The sequence below is a fragment of the Ascaphus truei genome, chromosome 3 (genome assembly GCF_040206685.1).
Source record: "Ascaphus truei isolate aAscTru1 chromosome 3, aAscTru1.hap1, whole genome shotgun sequence".
Classification (NCBI taxonomy): Eukaryota; Metazoa; Chordata; class Amphibia; order Anura; family Ascaphidae; genus Ascaphus; species Ascaphus truei.
The window spans coordinates 349,174,462-349,201,389 of NC_134485.1; the positions used below are offsets into that span (position 1 = coordinate 349,174,462).

General features: G+C 40.2%; 2 protein-coding genes across 2 annotated transcripts in view; both read left to right on the forward strand.

Annotated features, from left to right (window-relative positions):
* The first annotated feature begins 1,314 nt into the window (after nt 1-1,314).
* On the forward strand, nt 1,315-15,310 carry LOC142490060 (keratin, type II cytoskeletal cochleal-like). Its single transcript, XM_075591853.1, has 9 exons — nt 1,315-2,046; nt 2,174-2,394; nt 3,480-3,540; nt 4,855-4,950; nt 6,786-6,950; nt 7,446-7,571; nt 11,496-11,716; nt 13,214-13,248; nt 13,339-15,310. Exons 1-9 carry the CDS (start codon nt 1,417-1,419, stop codon nt 13,728-13,730), a joined length of 1,947 nt encoding a protein of 648 aa, XP_075447968.1. The 5' UTR covers nt 1,315-1,416; the 3' UTR covers nt 13,731-15,310.
* Nucleotides 15,311-15,446: 136 nt separating this feature from the next.
* Nucleotides 15,447-26,928, forward strand: part of LOC142490061 (keratin, type II cytoskeletal cochleal-like) — a 54,494-nt gene continuing 43,012 nt past the window's right edge. The window contains exons 1-2 of the mRNA XM_075591854.1: nt 15,447-17,929; nt 18,512-18,729. Of these exons, the coding sequence (XP_075447969.1) occupies nt 17,450-17,929; nt 18,512-18,729 (698 nt within the window). The 5' untranslated portion in view covers nt 15,447-17,449. The remainder of the gene's footprint in view (nt 17,930-18,511; nt 18,730-26,928) is intronic.

The window sequence follows — 26,928 nt, forward strand, 5'->3', positions numbered from 1 at the left end:
TTGTGTTTTCTAATTATTGGCATGTCAAGACACAACAGACATTTTTATGAACACAAGTGTGCAGGTTGGTAATCATTTGGCCCTGTACCCATCTCTATACTGTGATTCAATTATGGATACTTTTTTGTTCACATTACTGAGAGCAAAGCAAAGTTGTATTATTAAATATTTTTGCAGGATGTTCTATTTTATTTATACCTTTACTACTCTATTTCATTAATACCAAAAACATGTAATTATTATGCTATTTATTAGTTAATTAATTAACCAACTAGTTATTGATGATGCACCGTTCCCTGGTAACTTTCTTTATATAGATAGCCAGACATTATTATAGTTATAGTGGGTTTATATTTAGATACTGTATATTTTGACCCATACACTGCCCTGTCCTATTTCACTCCCCCACTTATGTCCACTGACTATCTAGGCCGCGTTTGCATTTCAATAGAGGCTTTTATGTCTCTACTGTTAATATTCACACTAGATCACCTGTTTCTACTTCTCTTATTTCCCATTTCCGCTCAACATCCATTGTAACCAGATATCCCTCTAATAAACACTGTATACTGTATAATCATTTTATTTCTGCAATACCCAAAGTGAGGTATGATGATTGTATGTTACTGTACATATCAACTACTTGTTGGTCCAATAACAGGGTGTGAAAAATACTTGTATGAAAAATGAGCAGTGGGGGCATATTATAACACAATAGCCACATTCCATATTTCTACATAATGAATCAAGCTCATGATATTGGCAGGTTAAAACACCTTAGGCCTACATGTTTTTGAGTAAACTCGGGTTGCAGAAATTCTCCTGACACTTTTAAGTACATGAGTCTCCAGGATGATGTGTGATTTTTTCAGCTTTCTGAGCATACAGTAGATTCCACAGATATATGTTGGCAATTACAGTAAGTAAATGTGTTGTGGATGACACAAAGAGACATATTATGTAAATACAGCTCTAAAAAATGCTTCTTCTGCACTTTCACAAAAAAAAAAAACAAAAAAAAAAAAAAACAATTGCCTGGGGATCTTTTTTGTAATATCTTTAACATACTGTTTCACTAGTACCTGTATAGCAGATAAAAGGATTTCATAACACCAAAGCTTCAAGTAAAGTATTTTCTCAGTTTACATTTTTTCAGTAGGAGGTGTGTCCCAATTTATCAATCCATTGAGCAGGTAAAAAAATATGTGCTTCCAGGCATGCCAAACTTGCCAAGCCCATGATTGCAGTAAATTGGTCTTCTGATTCCCAAGGCGGCCAAACCCACTTACAAAAACAATATAAAAGGTGCAAGAACTACCTCTAAGACCAGAGGGGCTAAGAATCCTTCCCTCTTCTGCTTTTGTATCTCAGCTTACTCAATTCAATACTTAACTTTGTTTCTATACATTTGCCACAATGAGTAGGAATCAGCAATCCTATGCTAGCAGATCTGTAGCAGGTAGCAAGAGCTTCAGCTCTTCCTCCATGGGAGGAGGTGGAGGTGGAGGTGGAGGTGGAAGCAGAGTTAGCTTCAGTTCTGCTTCTGTATCTAGAGCAGGGGGTGGTGGTGGTGGTAGTGGTGGTGGTGGTGGTGGTGGTGGTGGTGGTGGTGGGCGCTCTGGAGGTGGTGGCTTTGGCTCTAAAAGCCTCTACAGCCTTGGAGGAAATAAAAGAATTTCCATTAGTACAGGTAGTGCTAGTGGAGGTGGGGGAGGTTATGGTGGTGGAGCAGGAGGTGGTGGATTTGGTGGTGGAGCAGGAGGGGGTGGGTTTGGTGGTGGAGCAGGAGGTGGTGGGTTTGGTGGTGGAGGATTTGGTGGGGGAGCAGGAGGTGGAGGATTTGGGGGTGGAGGTTATGCTGATGGGGGCTTTGGAGGTCCCAGTTTTCCTGTCTGCCCACCTGGTGGAATCCAACAAGTGACCATTAACCAGAGTCTTCTATCACCACTCAAACTGGAAATTGATCCAACCATTCAAAAAGTGCGAACAGAAGAAAGAGAGCAGATTAAAACACTCAATAACAAATTTGCCTCCTTCATCGACAAGGTGAAGATTCTATCTTAATAGCTTTTTGTCGCATTACACAGTTTTCAGGAGATACTTACCACATTATTCACATCACAATAACATTGTACTCTTTTTTTTTGTTGCCATTATACATGTTGGGTTCTAGGTCAGATTCTTGGAGCAGCAAAATCAGGTGTTGAAGACAAAGTGGAGTTTCTTGCAGGAACATGGGCAAAAAGGTGGCTCCAAGAAAAACAACAATGACGCTCTTTTTGAAGCTTACATCAGCAACCTGAGGCGGCAGCTGGATGGGCTAAACAATGACAAAGGTCGTATGGATGGAGAACTAAGGAACATGCAGGATCTTGTGGAGGATTTCAAAAACAAGTATGTGTGGATAAACTTGCAGTGCTTGACCAACAAAATTAAATTAGAGACAAATCGTGATGTAGTGCCCTTCATATACTGTATGTAATGTTCCAGAAAGTTGCAAAGCTACTATGTATTACAAGAAACTCCAGTGGCAACAGTAGCCTTAATAAGATAATAATTTGAGAAATGTATGATGCAAAAAGAGAGTGAATCAAACAGAAGTATGGAATGCATTAAATATGCAGCAAGACGATTCTCTGTGCTGGAGAACATTGCCATTCCATTCAAATGATTTATTCTCCAACACTGGGTAATGACCTCACAGCATGTTGATTAAAGGCCTAGTGTACAGTACTGTATGTGAGCTACACATTGGAAACATAGATTGAATGTGTGGTACAAGATTCTAGCAGTTGTATTGGTCCTGTGTGAAAAAACATAGATTGTAGGTTGTGATTACTTTTTGTGGAGCACATTGAGATAATATGCATTGATTGATATTGTTGCAGTTTTGAAAGTTGCTCTTCAACAATGTACTTCATTTGAATATTTTTATTGGAGTTCAAGTGAAAGGTATTTAAAGCTGCATATAGTCTAGAAAGTGTGATGCTGCCCAAGTACATATGCACAATGTATTCATAAATTAGATTGTGCATTAGAATGAACAATTCAGGTTATGATTTACCTTCTACATCTGCATTTGCTGTAGGTTAATTTCAATGATGTGCAGACTTGTCAGCCAGCAATAAACTAACCTGAGAGTAGGCTTGATAGCTAGATTAAGATTAGCAGTGCATTACACATACTGTCTCAGGAACATGAAAACACATTTAATAACATAATTTATTCCATATACAGTACAGTAAGTATTTTGTATTGCTAGGTTATTGTAATTTGTCACCTACCAGTTTAAAAGGATTTACACAACTTTGCAACAATTGTAATGTATGTTTAGCTTCTCTCTCAGAACATACAGTACTGTGATACGCCCTCTTGTTTATATTTATATACATGACACTCTTTCATGATATATTATGTGCCATAATTTGGACCATATTGTATGTGATAAATGCATTATCCTCTCTGTTTATTCCTGACAGATATGAAGATGAAATAAACAAACGTACAAGTGCAGAGAATGAGTTTGTTGTCCTCAAAAAGGTGAGCAATTTAGGAGTAACCTTAAATGTCAATGTCAAGGGAGAATGGTTATACGCTCTTATGATGTTAAACTATGGACATTAGAATATATGATTACTAAGTAAGATCTTGTTCCAAGTAACCTGCATTGAGTGAAATATATAGAGCACGGATTTTAGTGCTTGTGAAATTGTGACATTTTTTCTTACTCAGACATAGAGGGTGACATCTAGCAAAGCCTCTCGGCTGTAAAACTGGCATTGCACAAAAAAACAAACAAAAAAAACCCAGAAAGTTTATCAGAGGTGGAAATAAAATCGGTGGAGTATTATATCTGTGGTTATTCTACTGATGTTTTTTTTTTAAAGGGAAACTTTCTTAGTAGCTAATGTTCAGAATCCCATCCATTGAAACTAAGGAAAAAGTAAATGTTAGATACAATAACATCAGACAATACAGTAGGTTGCAGCAGGAAAAAATTATATTGTAGCCAATCAGTTAATAATAATAATTAAAACACTTATAAAACTTTTGCAATACAGTAAATTTGCAGGTAAGTCAAATTATCTGGCATAGCTCCCTTGTAAATGTTAGATCTAAGTAGGTGATCTTTTTCCCATTTTGTTCTAGAATAATTGCTACCTAGTATATAACAGTTAACCAGTTCATTCAGGAGCTGAAAATAGTTTCCTGTGCTCATCACAGGTCCATATTCACTAAAGGGTTCTAACCTTCAGCACAACCTGACTTTAATTCAAATGAATGGGAGATTGGACGTGCTAAAGCATAACACCCTTTAGTGAATATGGCCACAGAGAGAACCTTTGGGGTTTGCTCAAGCTTTCTGATTCACTCACATTCCTTTAATAGTCATGTACAAAAGGACCTAATTGGTCCTGATAGCTTGTACAGATGTTGCCGATGTTATTGCACCCTCAGGCACGCACCAACGGGTGCAACAATTGTTAGCCTTACCTCTTTTTCACACACAGCTAATAGAAAGATAATGTTGTCTACTCCTAGGGGCACGGTGTGTGCATCCTGCTCGGCATTGCGCCAGCGGGAGCTTTTACGTCTTATACATCGGTATTTTGACACATCAGTCAGTCAATAAAATTATTATCAGAAACCAACTTTGTGTTTTGTTTCTCATGCTAGGCAGACTTGCCAGTCAAATAGACAAGTAAGGACCAGCTAAACACCCCTTACTTTTTTGAGAATAAACCGATGCAGATTGCTGGTTCAATGTAAACCGCCTAACATAGTCACATTCCAATACTTTTGTGGCTATGCTAAATTTGCTAACACTGTCTCAACATGTTGAATTGTCTCTAGGATGTGGATGCTGCGTACATGAACAAAGTAGAGCTCGAGGCTAAAGTCGATGCACTGACTGATGAAATTAACTTCTTGAGAACGCTTTATGATGCGGTAAAATCTTCCCTTTTATTCCAGTTGATAACTGTGATTTGAATAAATAGAAATGTATCGTCAGTGTAATTCTGGCTCATCATGCACTGTACTGTAGGAGTTAAATCAAAACACAATCAGTAGTAAAATGTAAAATAAAGCTGACACCAGAGATGGGAAAGTTTAGGGATTTGGGGGGGGAAGCAAACCCCACCTGAGGACATTCCCCCACATCATTCTCTGTACATCCACCGCACATTCTTTCCAATCATACACCCTCCCCATCATCACCTGCACATCCCCGTCACTTCCACTTGCACATACCACTCTTTAATCCCGCATATCCCTCTTAATCCCTTATAACCACATGCACATCCCCCAAACACACCTTGCACATCCTCCCCCGCCCATGCAGCAATACTTGAATGTCTGTATGTCTGTATATATGTATAACATATGTGTATATATAAATAAATATATATATATATATATATGTATATATATATATATATATATATATATATATATGTGTGTATATATATATATATATATATATATATGTGTGTATATATATGTATGTATGTATGTATGTATATGTATATGTATATATATATATATATATATATATATATATATATATATATTTATATATATATATATATATATATATATATATATATTTATATGTGTAGAAAGAAAAGCAAGCACTCCAATATCAATAGTCCAAAAGGTCTGGTGCTTGTCCCATGTAAAATGCAAAAGGCACATTACCATCTGGCAGAAAGACAAGAAAGAGGCAGCACTCAGTGTAAGTATTCAAAAGTGTATTGAACAGACACATACAACTGATGTTTTGATCCCGTGGAGGGATCTTCTTCCGATACATCCACAATTGTATGTGTCTGTTCAATACACTTTTGAATACTTACCACTGAGTGCTGCCTCTTTCTTGCGTTCTCCCTCCCTCTCTCTCTCCCCTCCCTCCCTCTCTCTCCCCCTCTCTCCCCCCTCCCTCTCTCTCTCTCCCCCTCCCTCTCTCTCCCCCTCCCTCTCTCTCCCCCCTCCCTCTCTCTCCCCATCCTCTCTCTCTCTCCTCCCTCCCTCTCTCTCCCCCTCTCTCCCCCCTCCCTCTCTCTCCCCCTCTCTCCCCCCTCCCTCTCTCTCTCACCCCCTCCCTCTCTCTACCCCTCCCTCTCTCCCCCTCCCTCTCTCTCCTCCTCCCTCTCTCTCTCTCCCCTCCCCCCTCCCTCTCTCTCTCTCCCCCTCCCTCACCCCTCCCTCTCTCCCCCTCCCTCTCTCCCCCTCCCTCTCTCTCCCCTCCCTGTCTCCCCTCCCTCTCTCTCCCCTCCCTCTCTCTCCCCCTCCCTTCCCCCCCTCCCTCTCTCTCCCCCTCCCTCTCCCCCTCGCCTCCCCCTCCCTCTCCTCTCTCCCCCCATCCTCTCTCTCTCCCCTCCCTCCCTCTCTCTCCCCCTCTCTCCCCCCTCCCTCTCTCTCTCACCCCTCCCTCTCTCTACCCCTCCCTCTCTCTCCCCTCCCTCCCCCTCCCTCTCTCTCCCCCTCCCTCTCTCTCTCTCCCCTCCCCCCTCCCTCTCTCTCTCTCCCCCTCCCTCACCCCTCCCTCTCTCCCCCTCCCTTCTCCCCCTCCCTCTCTCTCCCCCTCCCTCTCCCCCTCGCCTCCCCCTCCCTCTCCTCCCCCCCCCCTCTCTCTCTCTCTCTCTCTCTCTCTCTCTCTCTCTCTCTCTCTCTCTCTTTCTCTCTCTCTCTGACTCTATTAAGTTTATAAATATATAATACTGTGGGTTTGGGTTTGGAGCTAGCTAAGTTTCTGTATTGTAAAATGTTTTTTTAACTTGCAGGAATTGAATGATCTGCAAGGGCAGCATTCCGACACCTCTGTTATTCTGTCTATGGACAACAACCGGTGCTTGGATCTTGATGGCCTCATTGCTGAGGTTAAGGCTCAATATGAAGAAATTGCCAACAGAAGCCGGGCTGAAGCTGAATCTGCTTATGCCATGAAGGTAAAGAGGAACTCAAAAAATGTTGCAGTTGTAAGATGTATTATTAAATAGGGTAATTCCCAATTAAACACAACCAAATGGTATTTTGGAAATTGCCAATTTGGATTAGTAAACAATAGAGATGTACCATGTTATGTAGCCCCCATTCATGCAGGAGTAAACTTTATAACATTGCTCCTGTATTGGATTGATAATGCCATCCTTTGGAGGGAATAATTTTATAAGTGGGCCCAATCTTGAGCTGAAGAAGTATCTTTGTGGTAAGAACACTGCCTTTGACTATGTTCTTGGGTAAGTCATTTTGTCTCCTTCCACGCCAGGCACCAACATTTAGATTGCCATGGCCTATTATTTATCTACCTCAACAAATGAAACATTACAACTTTTTCTCTAAATTAAAATATTGTTGCAATATTGTTACTTGAATGGTGTAGTGGGTCTGTTTGTTTTGTACAAACCGCATGCTAAATTTGATCTTTGCCTCTGACCTATCAGTTCGAGCAGCTACAAGCAACTGCAGGTCACCATGGGGACAACTTGAAAAGCAGCAAGAGTGAGATATCTGAGCTGAATCGGATGATCCAGAGATTGAAAGCTGAAATTGAAAATATCAAGAAACAGGTAGCTATGCATTACTTTGCTGCACATTATACCCTCATTGATTTTCTATGTAACTGTCATAGACTAGATCACCAAGGTACGGAGTGCAGAACCTAATGTCAATTTACTACTGTATGTCATAAGGCAACCTCCAGCACCAAAAGACACCTTAAGACCCATTCACTTGAATGGCCAGTAAGATTACTTCCGGTGGTGGACGTTTACTCCTGACTTTTGATACACTTACTTGACCCCTCAAATATGTTTTATACTGCACTTGCTCCTACTGTATTCTGTAAGTCTCCATTATTCCATTTATATTGCAACCTCTTTAGGACAGGGGCACTTAATTCCCATTGTTAACTGTTTAATGAACTTGAAAAACTTTGTATATTATCTCCATGTACTATCATGATTTTTCTGTAAAGTGCTGTGTACATTAGTGGCAATATATAAATAAAAATACATACTTATATTTTTGGGCATTCAACAGAATTGAACAGACGCTGGTCGGCTATTCTAGAGATGTGCGGGTGGTGAAATATAAGATTCACCAGTTTTTTTTTAAAACTGGGGAGAGGATGAATGTTTCTGGATAATGGTCTTACTATAATTCTTGGGTTGTGTTGGAATAAGTAAGTTGCTCAGCTATTTTTGTAGTTTTACATTGAACATTTATTTGAAAAAATTGTAAACCAGGGAAGAAAAAATGGATATAGCCCCTAGATTCCCCATTGAAATCAATACTGTATAGTCAAACACGAGGGGAAAAGATAGGCTATTGTTTTCTCAGGAGAAAAATAGTAGCAGGAGAAATTATTTCCTACCAATAAATATCTTGAGGACTGATGTTTTTGTGCAGTGGATACTACACTACCGACACACTTAATCCGAGCAGGGCTAGTTCCGCAAGCCGGGGGATGCCCCGGCTTGCTAGCCCCACTCCCTCGGCGTGCCGCGCGTCACCGATGCGCGGTCACGCGTCATCGGGTGCCAGCGCCCCCTGCACGCGCGTCCAGGGCTCACGCGTCATCCGGCGCGCGCCAGGTTACTGCTGCGGCCGAGAACGGGCAAATGCTCGAATAAACTCGGCCGCAGCAGTATATGTTGCAGAAAAAACATTTCACAAGTTCGTTTTCTTTTTTAAACTAAGTTTACAATAATGATGTACAGTAACAATCCAGCTTTGCTAATGACACTAAATTCTGTAAGGTAGATGTAATTTCTCTCCAAAAGGACTTGGATAGACTGGAAACGTTGACAGGTAAATGGCAGATGAGATTTAGTACAGATAAATGTAAGGTTATGCATTTGTGAAACAAGAATAAAAAGGCAACTTACAAATTGTCACAGGAGACCAGGTTATTTACACCTTTTTACCGGGATCATTCATTGAACAAAACAAGGTAATGAAATAAATTGTAATTTATTCGGCATAAATTTGCTTACACACAATGATACACAAAATACAGACAAAAAGACACACTCACTTTGGGACTGGGGCCAAAAACTAGACTTTCCGAGGGTCAGGGAACTCTATGGGAGAGTTTTACCCTGACAGGGACTTAGCCCGGAATCTCCTGGAACCCAAATCGGCATAAAATTCCATACGCCACCACTACGTTCTGTTCTGAGAACTTAGTCCCTCCTGACCGCGAATTAGTCCAACTCTCCTGGAACTCAAATCGGCATAAAATCCCAGCTGCGGCCGCTACATTCGATTCTGAGAACTTGGCCGCAAAATGCTGGACTTAGTCTCTGGCGGGCAGGGTTTTAAGGCTCAAAATCGAAGCCGCTTGCTCTGCTATTCACATGAAGCAACTTTGAAAAGCCCGCCCGTGCTCTTACTACAGGGAACTCTCCATCTTATTGGCTCATAAGTTCTTATAGTATTTTCAGATTCATTTACAAAACTGAGCAGCCAATCAACACGTGGGAACTTTTCCAAGCAGTCAATCAGAGCCAAGCCGGCTAGAAAAGCCGGGTCAGCGGGAAATCCGAAATAGCCAAGAGGCATGCGCAAGCCTGCCACCTCTCTCCCTGGCTAACTCAATGCCACCCGCTGGGCAGGCTCCAACAGTTCTGGCAGGACTACCATTGATCTCTGGACCTGGTACTCCACCACCTTTCTCCGCTGACCAAATGCTATTCACACCTCTGGGCATTCTCTGGTTGCTTTGAACTCCGATGTCCAGCAGACTTACCGGTGCCTATGGGTTTGCTCGGGTAGCCAGTTTGAACATCGGTTCCGAATGTAAAAAGTACATTACATTATATTAAAGTATATTTTAATACATTTCTGAGTCTCTAGGTATAGGGACAGAAAAGGAAAAATAGTTATTTCTATCTGCCTTATTTCCCACACACTTTCCCTTGGACTCCGTTTGGATTCTCAGAGTCCCCCCTCAACCTTATATACGGTTGGGGCACCCACAAACCTTATACTGGTTGTAGGGTCACCTTGGAACTAGCTGGGGTACCCCCATTAACCTAGGGATTCCCCCCAGCTACAGGGATACATGTTTTATCCCTGTGCCTCATTCTCCTTTCTGGTCTGTGCTAAAGCAGGGTACCCTAGGGGTGAGTCACTCTTGCATTTTCAAAGGGAGGTATTGCTGGGACAATGTGCCTACATGTATCCGAGAATCAGGCATGAAACCTGGGTACATTTATGGGGGAACCGACAACTCCGGACCCCAACCTCCTAGGCACATTCTGTCAATGGTTCCTCCGCAAAAAAACTTTGAAACTCATACCCTAGCAATCCCTGCTTGATTGTATGCTTTGAAAGGGAAAACACAAACATTGCTTTTAATACATACAGTATAACACAGTGATACAATGTTACTGGGTCCAAGAGCTAACTCTTTTTGACCCTTATACACGGATCAGGGGTAACAAAAACGGGCATGACTTTATTAGAGAGCCTGGTTACCCCTTCCCATCACCCAAATTAAATTGGGCTAAATTAGGGGAATCCGTGAGGGAGAAAGATTTAGGAGTGCTTGTAGACAGCAGGCTTAGCAATAGTGCCCAGTGTCATGCAGTAGCTGCAAAGGCAAAAAAAGATCTTACCTTGCATTTAACGAGGTATGGGTGGAAGATGGGTGGAAGATAAGTAAACATAATTATGCCCCTATATAAAAAATTAGTAAGACCACACCTTGAATATGGAGTACAATTTTGGGCACCACTCCATCAAAAAGTCATTATGAAACTAGAGAAAGTGCAGAGAAGAGCCACCAAATGAATTAAGGGAATGGAAAATCTGATATATGAGGAGAGGCTAGCTAAATTAGATTTGTTTTCATTAGAAAAGAGGCATCTAAGAAGGGATATGATAACTATATAAAAGTATATTCGAGGGCAATAAAGGAACTTTCAAAATAACTATTAATCCCAAAGGCAGTACAAATGAAATGGGGGCATCCCTTAAGGTTGGAGGAAAGGAGATTTCACCAGCAACAAAGGAAAGTGTTATTTACAGTAATGGCAGTTAAAATGTGGACTTCATTACACATGGAGACTGTGATGGCAGATACAATAGATATCTTCAAGAAAAGGTTGGTCATCTTCTTAGAAAGGAAAGGTATACAGGGATATACCAAATAAGTAAACATGCGAAGGATGTTGATCCAGAGAGAAATCTGATTGCTTTTATGGTAGTCAGGTTGGATTTTATTTTCCCTTAAGAGACATAATTGGCTAATGTTTCACTGAGGTTTTTTCTTTGCCTTCCTGTGGATCAATATACTGTAAATACAAATGAAAGATAAGTATTTCTCCTTTATATTTAACATAGGTTGAACTTAATGGACGTGTCTTTTTTCAACCTCATCTACTAGGTACTGTAACTATGTAACATGACTACTATCTTATCATACAGTATATTGCGTTACATGTCATAACTTTGTTCGCTATTGGCTTCTTCTTTTTTTTTTATAGTGCGCCACTCTGCAATCAGCTATCTCAGAGGCTGAGGAACGCGGAGAACTTGCTCTAAAAGATGCTCAAAAAAAGCTGGATGAGCTTCAAGCTGCCCTGAAAAAGGCCAAGGAGGACATGGCTCGGCAGCTTCGTGAGTATCAGGAGCTGATGAATGTGAAGCTGGCCTTGGATATTGAGATCGCCACCTACAGAGCCCTGCTGGAAGGAGAAGAGTTCAGGTAGGTTGTGGGCAATAAGAATGTCAGTGCAGCTTGTTGCACTGTGCACACATTTATTAAAACTTCCTTACAAGACATTTAAATGATAATTCAAGTTAAGAATAAAAAGATTAAATAACTTGTGTATTACAAAAAAAATCTCATATACCTTATATATTGTTTTACCCATTGTATATATAAATACAATCCTTACTTTCCTTTACATTAAAATTGTGCATGCTAAACCATTATTATGTAGGTGTTGTAATATTATTATTATTTTACATTTGTATGTATTTATTTGTCTTGTTTAACCCCCACCCCCCAAAAAACAGCCTAATCTGATCATTCAACAGGTATAGGTAGAAATGTCACCCTCCTTATTTTTGTATTCATGGATTTATTTTGGATACCAAAATTGCATCTATACGTTTTGGTATCCAAAAATGTCAAGGTGGAGGTCAACTAAAAAAAGAAATATACAGTAGCTAAATAGAAAGAGAGATGAAAGACAGGCCAATCCTAGAGTTGTCATTCCTTTTTATATATCCCCTACCTCCTCCTTTGCGCTACTGCTCCCTTTGGAGAGAAATGTGAGCAGCGGCAGAGGAGTATCTAGAGATTAACAAAAGTGGGAAAAGGGGGCTAAAGTGCATTTCGAATGGGAAAGTGAAGAATTATGAAACGCTACAGAAAATAATGTTGTTAATACAAGTTTCAGAATGTATTATATTGTATAGTAGAATTGAAACATATAATTTGATGGCAGATAAGAACCATTTGACCAGCCTTATCTGCCCACTTTCTTATCTGTTGTAAAACATAAGACCCCCTTTGAGATTTGTCTTTCTTACATATTTAGGATAGCCCAATATCTATCTCATGCAGTGTTTATTTCCTTTACCATATAAATCTCTATCACCTCGGTTCAGGGGTTATTCCACAAATCCATCGCCCTTTCTGTGTTGAAAGAAGTACTTCTCCACATTTCTCCTGAGCCTTTCACCGTCCAGCTTCAGAACATGAACTCTTGTTCTAATATTTATCTGATACCCGGTAGAGTGCCTATATATATATATGTATATACAAGTCACAGGTGGGAAATATATTTCAGAGACAGATACATATTAAAACATACAGAACCCCAATAAGCTCATATTGAACCCCCAAAATAACCACAATATATATATATGCGTATAGGTGTCAAAGAGGAGTGCTACTGAGCATGGCAATATATATTTAAAACCAGAGACAGAACATGAAACACAGACAGAGATCAGTGCTACATCCATTAACACAGATACACGGTACAGTGCCTATATATGAGCTTATTGGGGTTCTGTATGTTTTAATATGTATCTGTCTCTGAAATATATTTCCCACCTGTGACTTGTTGAAACCGGTTACATATTTTAAAGTTTCAACGCTACAGTATTCCTTCTCTCCCTTTTCTCCTCCAAGCTGTACATGTTAAGGTCTTTTAGTCACTGACATGCTTTTGTTGTCATTATATTGTAGGATGTCAGGAGAAATTACCAATGATGTGAGCATCTGTAAGTATATATCAATTATATAAATTGCATATTATTTTTTTGTACTGGAGAATGAAGCAGCACTTACACTACATATGCTTTTACTTGCAGCAGTGGTCAGCAGTTCTTCTGGAGGTTCATACAGTGCTGGCGGAGGTGGAGGTGGAGGTGGATTTGGAGCTGGAGGAGGTGGATTTGGAGGTGGAGGAGGAGGATTTGGAGGTGGAGGAGGAGGATTTGGAGGTGGAGGTGGAAGAAGTGGAGGTGGAGGTGGTGGTGGATATGGCTCTGGAGGAGGTGGTGGTTTTGGCTCTGGAGGAGGAGGTGGATTTTCTTCTGGAGGTGGTGGTGGTGGTGGATATGGTGCCGGAGGCGGAGGTGGTTATGGGTCAGGAGGCCAGATTGGAGGGGGAGGTGGCAGCTTCAGTTCTGGAAGCAGACAAGGAGGGGCAGCTATTATCTCAAAAACATCTACCTCCTCTTCAGTCCAAAAACACTATTAATCTCATAGCTTTAATCCAAAGGCTTTCTTTTCCATTTACTAGAATGGTTTGTCCATTTCTCACAGCAATATCTCCATAAAAGTCATAGTGCCACCTATGCAGTTCAGTTTAGGTGGTAGGTGATAAAGCTGGTAGCATCCAATCAAGTCCCCAATATTTCTCTGGTGTCTGAGATACAGCTCCTACAATCTGCAAGCTTTAGGACTGCAGTTAAAATAAATCACATGTGCCTCTGGCCTTAATATGAAAAAGTACATAGGATACTGGTGACACAACCTGTAGAGCGCACATTGTGCACTCCAGGATTCAGTTTAGAGGGACTGTATCTCTTTCCTCAGTTTGCGCCTCATAAATGATTAACAGGTACATCTATATGTTCTGAAACAATTGCTGAAGTTTGGATTACCATGTATAGTACTTACTATTTGATCATTTTTCTAGAAGGAGTTGAGTAGAAAGCACTGCTGCTTTACCGGGATACAGAATGCAGATATTCAGAATGAGAATATATGATTCATTATTAGATCTTTAAAGCTGTGCATGTATTTTTTTTTGCACACAGCACCTGCACATTCCACCCAACCCCAGGGGAAGGAAACATCATACATATTTTACCTACTGACATATTTGCATTCTGCAAAATACCAATCAGTCCCTTGGAACTTTAGATGTTTGTATCATTTTCACATGACCTGTAATTATGTTTGAGGAGTTTTAGGTAATTTTGAGCTATAAAGTAAGGCTGTATTAATAAACATTAACAAAAACAAGCATCTCATAGCACCACCTGAATGATTAAATGATGGGAATCCACCTCTTACTGCAAACAATAGCTTCAGAAGTCAGAAACAGAAATACAATTTTCCCAAAGATTTCTCCAAAAATGGTACTATACATAAACATCTAAAGTGAGACACATTTTCATTGGAATTCGCTGTCAAGAGGATGATACTATGCCCTGTACTATGGGTTATATACTATGTCCTATACTATGGCCTACATTTATTAAATTATGCTACAAACTAAGGTACCTACCGCATGACTCATTCAAATGAATAGGTCATAAGGTGTCAAAAGCTTTAGCACAATTTAGTAATTATGGCCATGTGTGATTTTTCTTTAATTTTACCTGCATTTTTTTTTGTTGCATCTTGCACCTTTTACCTGCGCTTACACTGGCAAAATCAGAAATTACTTCCTGTCATTGAACTTCCAATATGATCTAGCAAGTGAACTACTGCAGGATGGATTACTACCCATGTTTACTTAAAAGTACTGTACTATTCCATAGAACACTTGCTGGCTCTAGAAAACACCTTACAGCACATTCAAACGAATAGCCATAATGTGTTTTATGGAATAAAAATTCTTAGTAAATGTGTGCCTCTATTGTCCATAATTCCATTGCTAAAAATACAAAAACAACTACAGATTATTTCTCATAAAATATATTGAAAATGTTGCTGTCTAATGTTCAGGCAGGATACGTTCTTTATTAAACATTTGTATTCCTTATTCTTTCTGTGCAATGTTGAATCCTTTAAACTGTCTGTAATCTAATAAACTGCATGTGAAATAACCATTTTTTGTGATTGTTTTTCTATCAAGCTAAATAGACTAATTGCTTCACTTCCATAACAATGGAAACATCCTCCATTTACATATAAATGGTGTGTGTTAAATAATATATTTCTTGTGCCACCCAACTTGAATTTATATTAGTTAAGCACAGCTACTGAACACTGCTATATTGACATATTACTGACTCAAATACTTTATTGTCTATTAAGGTAACACTATGACACAGAAAATCACTGGAAGGGAATGGTTCCCACCGACCTCAAGACTGTAATACTTCATTAATAATATAATTGTTTAATGGGGCACCTACATTTTGCATGGTAAAGTGAGGGTAGATGACAATTAGATACTTTATTTGTATGTTCATGATGACAGTAGGAGAGTTGACATGAACAACTTTATTTGAGTGAGTATTTGGCCTTAATAATTCCTGATGGTAGATTATGGCCTACAGTATATGAAGAGGGTTAATCAAAGGAAAGGTGTTAGAGAAGGTGGAGTCAACAAACATAGATAGAATAAAAGGAGAGATAGGAGTTGCCATTACAACTTTTAAGCATCTGTATAGTAAACTAAAATGAGGAAAGTTTGTTTATTTCAGAAAGCAAGTATTGACTTAATTAAGGGTATTTTAATCACAGATTTAACATGGAGGAGAACATACCACTGCTTGAATCACACTACGTCCTCAATTCTGTATGTTACACAGTGCTTTGCCTTAGTTTCACATGGGAGAAGTGAGGTGCTGGGACACAACACGTTGAAGCTACTCTAGATGCTTTTTTTTAAATATTAGAATGAATAGTTGTTGGACTCAACCACACCAATGCTTCAGGGTCTGACTACTGTATTAACACGTCTGCATACTTACGGTATAATAGTCTCTCCTACAATGTGAAACCATTCCATTTATAAAAAGGGAAAGTGTGGGTTACAGAGGCAAAGTTACCACAGTGATAGGGCATAGAAAATATTGGTTCAATCTCTTACAACGAGGGAGTTGGGTTTTAGGATTCTTCAGAGAGCGACAAGCATTCAAGAAGGTCATTTAGCACGGACAGGAAACAGTAATAAATAATATTTCTCTGTACTTTACACATGAATAATAATGAGCAACTGTACTTTGTTAACAATCAAGTATCTGAGATGCTCTAAAATATTCTAATAAACCTATACTGATTTACGTCCTCCTTCTGGATCAGACTTCCTTTATTTTACTGTTTGTATAATGACTGCAAACAGTGTACCCAGTTTGAAATGAAACATAATTTACACATGCTGTAAATGTAAATAAATATTCTAAAATATAATTAGCATTTTGATAATGTGCTAGAACAGGGACAAAATTAGCAGCATTTCTATGAGTGATTAACTTGTTCAAATTGTCAATGACAAAAATTACTGTAATGGTGTAATACAATAGCTATTTATCGAGATTAAAAACACAGTGTTCTTTTAGATTGTCTTAAATTGGGGACCGCCATTCAAAAACTACTCTAAAGCCAAATGACCATGAATACAACTCAGGGAGCAGATCCGATGCACAGTATCAGACCTGGCCAGTTGCCATTACTCTAAGTTTTCGCACAAAGGCGCTTAGAGTTTTGGATACCCCAGTGAACTATGGTAGGATCAAGAGAAAGTTGCCCTTATAATTTTGTTCATTCATGTCAGCATCTTTTCCTGGAAAATGTATGTGTATTATTGTTCTATAATAAGTTTACTCCAGAATGCATTCACTCTTGTTGATTCTTTTTTGTTTATTGTTTATTAGAGTATGTAGAGTTTAGCTGATGAGAGTAGGGTAGAATACGAGGAGTTTCAGTACCCTTTGTCACCGGACTACTTGGATATTGCTATAAATTAATCACCCAAGAAATGTATTTTTTATTTTACAGCAACATAATAGTCAAAGCCTGCAAGCAAAACACATATTTTACAGCATGTGTATATAGCAGGCTGAATATAACAGGTTGCTCCAAGGCATGGCTGTAGCATTAATGTAAACTGATCTCTTCTTTCAAAAATAGCCAAGCAAGTGCTTTGAGAAAATAAAAGTGGAGTAGTCAGAGTGGAGAGGTTCATCCATTGAATCTGTTAGCTTTTCTCATATTTTTAATTAGCCTTCTGAAGCCATAATGAGCTGGAATCAACAACTATATGGTGTCACTGCTGGAGTATCTGGCAAGAGGTTTAGCACATCCTCTGTAGGAGGTAGCAACAGAATTAAGTTCAGCTCAGCCACTGTATATCAAGATCAATGGGGTGGTGCAGGTACTCGCACTGCCGCTGGTGGTGCCAACTTTGGGAGCAGAAGCCTCTATAGTATTGGTGGCAATAGAAAGATGGTATCAAGTACAAGCAATGGTAGACCTGGAGTAGGGTTGAACCTTGGTGGCACCAGCGCAATATCTGGTGCTGGAGACTTTGGCAGAAGAGGCTTTGGTGGTTTGGGGTTTCCTCTGCCCCCTGCAGGTGGTATCCAAAAAGTGAGCATCAATCAAAAGCTCCTGACTTCACTGAACTTGGACATTGACCCAAACATTTCATTGGTTAAGAAAGAAGAGAGGGAGCAGATCAAGACTCTAAACAACAAATTTGCATCCTTTATTGACAAGGTACATTTAGCACCATCTTTGTTTTTTTTTAATATGGATTGACTGTTGTTCAGGAAATTAAATTCAATGAAGGAGTATTTAACATGTGTTACATATATATATATATGATATACACACACACACACGCACGCACGCACGCACGCACGCACGCACACACACACACACACACACACACACACACACACACACACACACACACACACACACACACACACACACACACACACACATATATATATAAAGATAGATAGATAGATAGATAGATAGATAGATAGATAGATGTAGAGGTATCTGTACCGTGTTGGCTGAGCTTAATAATCAAAAACGAATAGACGATACCGTTCTGTATTGTCTATTCATTTTGATATATATATATATATATATATATATATATATATATATATATATAATCTCAACTTTTTCAAAGTTGTAGTGTGGCCTAAACGTATTAATACAATATAATTTACACTCTCAGTGAGAAAACTCAGTTTGCGTAATTTTTTACGTTGTCATTCAATTATTGCATATCTTTGAGCATCTTATTTAAATTACATGTGCATTTATTTTCTTTTTGTTTTTTAGGTTCGATTCCTTGAGCAACAGAATAAAGTGCTTGAGACCAAATGGAGCCTCTTACAGAAACATGGAAGTCAAACAACTCAGAAGAATGGCATTGAATCCATCTTTAAAGAATATGTGAAAAGCCTCAATAACCAGCTGGACAGCTTGTCGAATAGCAACGACCGTGTTGATGGAGAACTCCAGATAATGCAGGGTCTTTTTGAGGACATTAGGAACAAGTATGTGCATAATAAATTATTGTATAAGAATATTATAGACATGACTTTAATGTTTCAGGAATACATTGCACCAAGTTTTATAATTTAAATCGCTCATTTGAACATAATTTTTAATCTTTAAAATGCTTTTCAGCCCCAATAATGTGTACCTAAAAATATGTACACAAGAATCCGTACACACAATCCTGCTTCTAACCTGGCCAGATAATGGCTTGAACCATAATTTAGGGATTTATTCTATAAACTCCAATGCGGCCGATCATATCAACATTGACTTCAATGGAAGTATTTGGCTAATTGCTGTGTGATCTGCCACTTCAGAGTTTACAGAATAAGCCTTTAAGATTATATTACATAATATATTTAGAGGAAGAGATGGGTGCACTCTCAAAAACAAGAAAATCCACCAATGGTACCCATGAACCCTCTATCATTTTGGAGGTGTGTCTGAATGCATAAAGCATAAAGACAGGCACTCTAGTGGACTTGTTCATAAACAGAATACATTTATTATTAAAAGGAACAATATTTTGGTCCTAGCATGGACCTTTGGCAAGATCTTCACAAGGGTCCATTATAGGACTGAAACATTGCTCATTTTATTAATACATTTAATAATTAAACATTAATTTTGCTTATGAACAAGTCCACTGTAGAGCCGATCTCTATGCTTTATGCTTTCACTATATTTAGACATATTCTTACATTATGATTGTGAAAATGCAGATTATGTTTACTCAGTATATAAATCACATTGGAAAAGATTATTAAAAGTATTAGCTTTTACAATGATTTTTCAACATATGAATCTGAAAGGTGCAGTCCATTGTTTTTCATTTTTAGTCTATAAGAATGGCTATTCAAAGTGGGAGGGTTTCACTTGCTTTAGTTACTCCTTTTGTTAGCCAATCACACTGATGGCCAAGTGCCCTCCACTTCCCCAACTAGGAAGTACAGTATTTGAATGTCATTTTTGTTGTTTTTAGGGCCACTGATAAAAAAAGTGATGTTCTTGCTTTATGGATTGTTACATTTGTATTAATGATGTTATTGAGGAGTTGCATGGAATTGCACATTTAAAAAGAATTTGTAAACTTAAAAAAAAAAATCAACCAAATGTACACATTATTCCCCAGATACATAGACACAGTGCAACAAAAACCTTGCTCTTTTACATACATTTATAAAACAGCAAATAAAGACTAAAACTGAATTAACAAGCTGTTACATGTTTAGACATATCTTTACATTTATGGATAGAAATATGTATCTGAATGTATTCAGTTCAACACCTTGAAATAGTCAACCCTTTAATTGCTGCAGGGACAAGCATTGCATTGCTCTCTGATATATCCAGGTGTGTAGCTGTCATGGGAGACCAGGACTTTTAACACCTTTTGACCGGGATCATTCAGAAGGTAAAACAAGATAGTGGAATAAAATTAGGTTTATTCAGGTAAACCGCATATACACATATGAAATACTAAAATACAGTTGAAATACACACTTACTGGGGTGAAAACTATCCTCAAATAGGTGCAGAGCACCTGCTTCGGAAGGCTTACCCTGACCAGGAAATCCCTCCCGGCTTCCTGGTCTTCTTTTCGGCTAAAAACCCTAGTTGCGACTGCTACGTTCTAAAATGAGAACTTGGACATAGCACCTGACTTAGGACTCGATGCAGAAAGCACCGAAAAGCCGTTTTTCGCAATTTCCTCGCCAATATTGCCTTTCCGATTCAGTAAGCGCCGATAAGCTTCAAAAATCGTCATTTTTTTTAGCCGAAAAAAACTTTTCGGCAGCCGGGTGCCGATAAGCCACTTTTTGCCACTTATCGGCACTTTCTGAAACTCGCTCAATTCTAGTAGCCCCGATCAGCTTTTCGCTGCTGATCGGCACTCTAGAATTGATAATTTTACGGCAATCCGGGCCGCCAACTAAAGTAGGCAAGTTGGTGGGGGAGAAGCATCGGCAAGGTCGACACTTAGAAAAAATCAGGCCTTTTTCCTGCCTGGGATTGATGCCGGGGGTCTCCAGAGCTGATACCCATTAATACCAGCACCGGAGCCCCCTGGCATGCATCCGAGGCAGGAAAAAGGCATTTAAAGCCCACTTCATTACCTTAGCGACTTACCGCTAAGGCGATAAAGGGGTTAACCAGCCGTGCCAGGTTTATTGTGGGTTGCGGGGGTGGGTGGAGGGGGTATTTGGCCCTTGGTGGCTGTTTAGGCCTTGTGGGGGGGTTGCGGGTGGGCTTAACCCCTTCATGACCGTAGCGGTTAATACCGCTACGGTCATGAAGGGTTAAGCCCTCCCGCTACCCACCCGCAAGCCCTAAACAACCGCCGTTGGGGCTAATACCCACTTCGCCAACCCCCGCTACACACAATAAAAAAATACACACACAACAGCCCCACAATAAATAAATAAATATATAAATATATATATATATATATATATATTACACAAACAACCCCTATACCCCCCTAACATACAGTACATATATGCACAGCAATGATACTGTAGGCCGGCGGTGGCCCTAGGGTGTTACCCGCAGGTGCCCCCGGTACGGTAGCCAATCAGAGCGTGGGAACTCCATCCCAACTCTGATTGGCTCTAGTACCATGTGACAGGCTTTGTATGACGTCACATCCATCCGTTCTCCCGAAAGCCTCTGTCACATGGTCTACTAGAGCCAATCAGAGTAGGGATGTAGTTCCCACGCTCTGATTGGCTACCGTACCATGTGAGGGCGGCCATCTTTCTTTTGATGACGTCGTCTTAAAGGCAATTGAAGCACAGCCATTCTGATTGGCTGGCGTCATTGTCTTTAAATGACGTCATCAATTTTTTTAATTTTTCGGCCAAATCACATGGTTTTCACGGCCCAATCAGGGCTGTGGGAACCATTTGACCAAAATGTGACGTCATACGCCTATAAAAGCCTATGCCGTCTCATTTTGAAGGCAGACGCCGAGGAGGAAGAACCTCCTACAAAAGGTTAAAGGCCAGGGCGTGGCCAAAGAAGAGAAGAAGACCCCAGAATAGAGTGGAAGAAGAATACAGATGAAGACCCCACAGACGAAATGGATTACAAATAGAAGACACAGACACCTGGATTGTTATGGTTTATTATTTTATGTTTTTTTATTTTATGGGTTCCTGTGCGTGGATTGATTCGAGAGTAAGCCGATCGACGGGAGTCGGGGAGTGGGTCAACTAACGGTAAGTAAACCCCAAAAATGTTATTGTTGTAACTTTTACAGGTTTCTTTTTTTTTTTTAATATGATTGTATTTTTTTGGGCAATATCATTTCTTGCCACTGTATGTATGTATGTATATATGTATGTATGTCTCAATCAATATATACATACTGTACAGGGTAATAAATTATTATTTTAGGAAATGCTTGTTTAACATGAATTAATATGTATTTTGCTATGCTTAAATGTGTGTGTAATGTAATGTGTAATTAGATAGATGTACATTTTGGTGTTGTTTGCAGTACTTTAGGTCAGGGTGAGGCTTGGTTTTTTATAGTGGATTATTTTTGGTACTCTATTTTGTCTGATGGTAACTTTTATTGTGAATGATTTTGGTGAACGATTAAAATAGTTAATTGTGTAATTGATTTGTATGGTATTTTAATTGTTTTGGGATTTGATTAATTTATGGTAATTTATTTTTGTTGACTTGCTTGGTTTAAATAGTATACTTGTTTGGATTTAATTGTATTTTGTTTGAAATATTTTATTGTTAACATTGATTGGCAGAGTGTATATGGTGCATAGATTTTATACATCATGTATACAATGTAAATTCAATGTTTTCATTGTTATTTGATGATATTGATTGGAAGATAATAATTATTTTATTATGAAATAGGATTTTGTTTTACTGTGGCTATATAATATTGTAATTTTCATATGCAAGGTGATGTATTGATTTGGAGAAGTGGTATTTTTATTTGTGCATGTGTTTGTTAACCCTTAAACTTTCCTTTGTATATTGGTTAATCATGTGTATATATATATATATATATATATATATATATATATATATATATATATATATATATATATATATATATTGTGACAAACGGCTTACTCCGGGGCTCCGCCGTCTGTCCGGGACTGTTAGAACACGGTCTTTTAGGGTAGGTTAAATGATGAGACGTCACGTACTGTTCCTTTAAACAGGCTATACCTGGTTTATTCAATCCCAGGCACTGGGACTGCTACAGTGTAAACAGAAAACAAAGCCAAACAAAAAGCTGCTCGTCTGAGCGATAACTTAAAACTTAGATGTCCCTGACTCAGAGTTGGAAGTGGCTTGTCCACTTCCACCAACAAAATAAGTACCTTTGCAGTCTTTAGACAAACTAACAGAATGAATGAAGCGATTTGGGAAAGAGGCTTTCTCACCCCTCTGCAGTTCAGCAGCCTTCCAGGCTCTTGGGCGGGGGCCCAGAGGAAACAGGAAACAGGTCTTATATACCTGAACTCTAATCAGCATGACAGGTGACAGAAAACAGGCAGCAGACAAACTGTGGAATGGAGTGCCTGTACTACGAGGCTGCCCTGTTCAGCTTAGACAGGACAGAAACTGTTCAGTATCCTGGGAGCCCTGTATATGGAGTTTATTACCAACCCCTGGTTTCTGTCACATATCCTCCCCCCCAGCTCAGACCTCGAGGGGTGAGCGACCATGGATATTAGGGAGTGCATCCTTGACAACCCGTCGGCATTGCCATGTTTGTGCCCCGACCTGTGTTCCACAGAAAATTTAAAGGGCTGTAGGCGTAGGAACCACCTGGTCACCCTAGCGTTCTTCTCCCTATTTTGACACATCCAGGTAAGGGGTGCATGATCTGTGACCAATCGGAACTTTCTCCCCAACAGATAATACTTGAGTGTCTCTACAGCCCACTTTATTGCGAGACACTCTTTCTCGACTATGGAGTAATTTTTCTCCTGGGGATTTAGTTTCCTACTTAAATAAAGGATGGGGTGCTCCTCCCCTTGAGACTCCTGGGAGAGTACCGCCCCCAGCCCTACCTCAGATGCGTCGGTTTGGACTACGAACTCTTTGGAGAAGTCAGGTGTGACCAACACTGGTTGGGCACAGAGAGCTTCTTTCAGGCTTCTAAAGGCCTGTTCGGCTTCGGGGGACCACTTTACCATTAGCGGTCCTCTTGCTTTTGTGAGGTCGGTTAGTGGGGTTGCCTTAGTTGCAAAATTGGGAATAAACCTCCTATAGTAGCCAATTAACCCCAAAAAGGTCCTTACTTGTTTTTTTGTGACTGGCCTTGGCCAATTTTGTATCGCCTCTACTTTGAGTGTTTGTGGTTTGAGTAACCCTCTACCAATAGAATACCCCAGATACTTGGCCTCCTCCAGACCAATAGTGCATTTAGCGGGGTTAGCAGTTAGTCCAGCAGACCGAACTGCGTCGAGCACAGCTTGGACCTTTGGAAGGTGGGACTGCCAATCTTCACTATGGATTACCACATCATCCAGGTAGGCGGCAGCATACCGAACATGTGGTTTTAAAATTTTATCCATCATTCTTTGGAATGTGGCGGGAGCTCCATGTAAGCCAAAAGGCAGCACCTTATATTGAAAGAGGCCGTCTGGGGTTGAGAAGGCTGTTTTTTCTTTTGCCCTTTCTGTGAGGGGAACCTGCCAGTACCCTTTTGTTAGGTCTAGGGTTGTGAGATATCGGGCTTTGCCCAGTCTCTCTACAAGTTCATCCACCCTGGGCATAGGATAAGTATCAAGTTTTGACACCGCGTTTAGTTTCCGGTAGTCATTACAAAACCTTGTTGTACCGTCTGGCTTTGGGACTAAAACTATAGGGCTGTTCCACCCACTTTGGGATTCCTCAATTACGCCTAGTTTTAGCATTTTTTTAACCTCTAAACTTATAGCCTCTCTCTTGGCCTCTGGGATTCGGTACGGTTTAAGGTTAACTCGGACCCCCGGTTCAGAGACTATATCATGTTTAATTACGTTAGTTTTACCTGGCTGTGTAGAGAAGATTTCTTTGTTCCTTCTCACTAAACTCTGGACCTCTCGTTTCTGATGCACGGACAGTGTTTCAGCTATGCTAACCTCTGGGTCAGTTTCTTGATTCTCTGACGGACCTGGGGGTACTAGGGTTAACAAGACCTCTCTATCTTTCCAGGGCTTGAGTAGGTTTATATGGTAAATTTGCTCAGGTTTCCTCCTACCTGGCTGCCTTACCCTATAATTTACTTCTCCCACTCTTTCCAAGACCTCATATGGCCCATGCCATTTAGCAAGGAATTTACTCTCCACGGTGGGAACCAGAACTAGTACCCTATCACCTGGAAAAAAAATTCTGACCCTAGCACCCTTATTATACGTATTCCTTTGTGCTTCTTGAGCTTTCTCCATGTGTTCCCTCACTATGGGTAGGACTGCAGCAATGCGGTCCTGCATCTGGGCAACATGCTCTATTACACTTCTGTAAGGGGTAACTTTGTGTTCCCAAGTTTCTTTGGCTATATCCAGTAAGCCCCTTGGATGTCGGCCATACAATAGTTCAAACGGGGAGAAGCCTGTGGATGACTGGGGAACTTCCCTAATGGCAAATAACAGGTATGGTAACAAACAGTCCCAGTTTTTCCCATCCTTATCGACCGCCCAGCGTAACATGCTCTTTAAGGTTTTATTGAACCTTTCCACTAAACCATCTGTTTGTGGATGATAGACTGAGGTTCTGAGATGCTTGATTTTTAGGAGTTTACATAGCTCTTTTGTTACTTGGGACATAAATGGTGTTCCCTGGTCAGATAAGATCTCTTTAGGAATTCCGACCCGGGAAAACAGAAGTACTAACTCTTTTGCTATGTTTTTAGCAGAGGTGCTACGTAGGGGAACTGCCTCCGGATATCGGGTAGCATAATCTAATATTACCAATATATGCTGATGTCCCCTAGCAGACTTTATTAGGGGTCCTACTAGATCCATAGCAATCCGGTCAAATGGTACCTCTATTATGGGAAGGGGTACCAATGGGCTGCGGTATGCTTTGAACGGGGCGGTGATCTGACATTCTGGGCATGAGGAACAATAGTTTGTAATTTCTGCCAGAACCCCAGGCCAATAAAAGCTTCGGAGAACCTTTTCTTTTGTCTTTTCCACCCCTAAGTGTCCCCCCAATGGATGACAATGTGCGAGGTGTAATACTACGTTACGGAATGTCCGTGGTACCAACAATTGTTTAGTTGTAACTGATTTTCTTTTATCAACCCGATATACTAGGTCGTTCTCTACCTCGAAGTAGGGGTAAGCAAGTGACCTATCTGGTTGGCCATGAGTACTATTCTGGTCCCGTATATTTCCCCTTGCTACCGCTAATGTGGGGTCCTCCCACTGGGCCTTCTTAAAACTCCCAGGACTGACCTCTAGGTCAGCGAGGGTCTTATCCTGTACTGGGGTGGTAAGTGCCTGATCAACATCTTGATTTGGGGTATTCCCTACCAAAGTAGTGATGGGGAAGGGAATTTCACAGCACTCCTCCTTTTCCCCCTTCTTATTTGGGCCCTCGTCAACATCCATTTCTGAAAAAGGGAAAGGATTTGTTTCTTCTAACACTTCGTTATGGTCCGCTATTGAACTCTGGGCGCTATTCTGAGCTGGGGACCACATTTTTAGAAAATGGGGAAAGTCGGTCCCTATTAACACATCATGTGCCAGTTTGGGTACAACACCCACCTTGAAATCTAAAGAACCAAATTCTGTTTAAAAAAAAACATCAACAGTGGAATATTCATGATTATCCCCATGTATACAACAAATTGCCACTCTTTGTGAACTGTTTACCTGTTTCTTCTTAATGGGCAATAGGTATTCCGACACTAGTGTGACCATGCTCCCAGAGTCCAGAAGTGCCCGAACCCTCTTACCATTAACCTTTACAAATGCCCACAGATGGTTATTCAAGGGGTCCTCTGGGCTAGGGCCCATACATTGGGACAACAGCGAATAAGGTTCCACGCTGTTGCATTGCATGGGCTCATCATTTAGTGGGCAGATTTTTGCTGTGTGGCCCCTCTCATGACAATTTACACATTTAGCTACATAGTCTGTGTCCCACTTAGAGCCTTTTCCCGGCTCCCCATGTTGGCTATTGCCCTTAGTGTGCGAACCACTGTTGCTGGAGCGGCGTGA

Bases quoted from the DNA above. Each gene is read 5' to 3' on its own strand.
- LOC142490060 (XM_075591853.1), top strand. From the start codon at position 1,417: ATGAGTAGGAATCAGCAATCCTATGCTAGCAGATCTGTAGCAGGTAGC. The intron at 2,395-3,479 runs GTATGTGTGGAT...TATTCCTGACAG, and splicing joins GTGGAGGATTTCAAAAACAA to ATATGAAGATGAAATAAACA. The intron at 3,541-4,854 runs GTGAGCAATTTA...AATTGTCTCTAG, and splicing joins AGTTTGTTGTCCTCAAAAAG to GATGTGGATGCTGCGTACAT.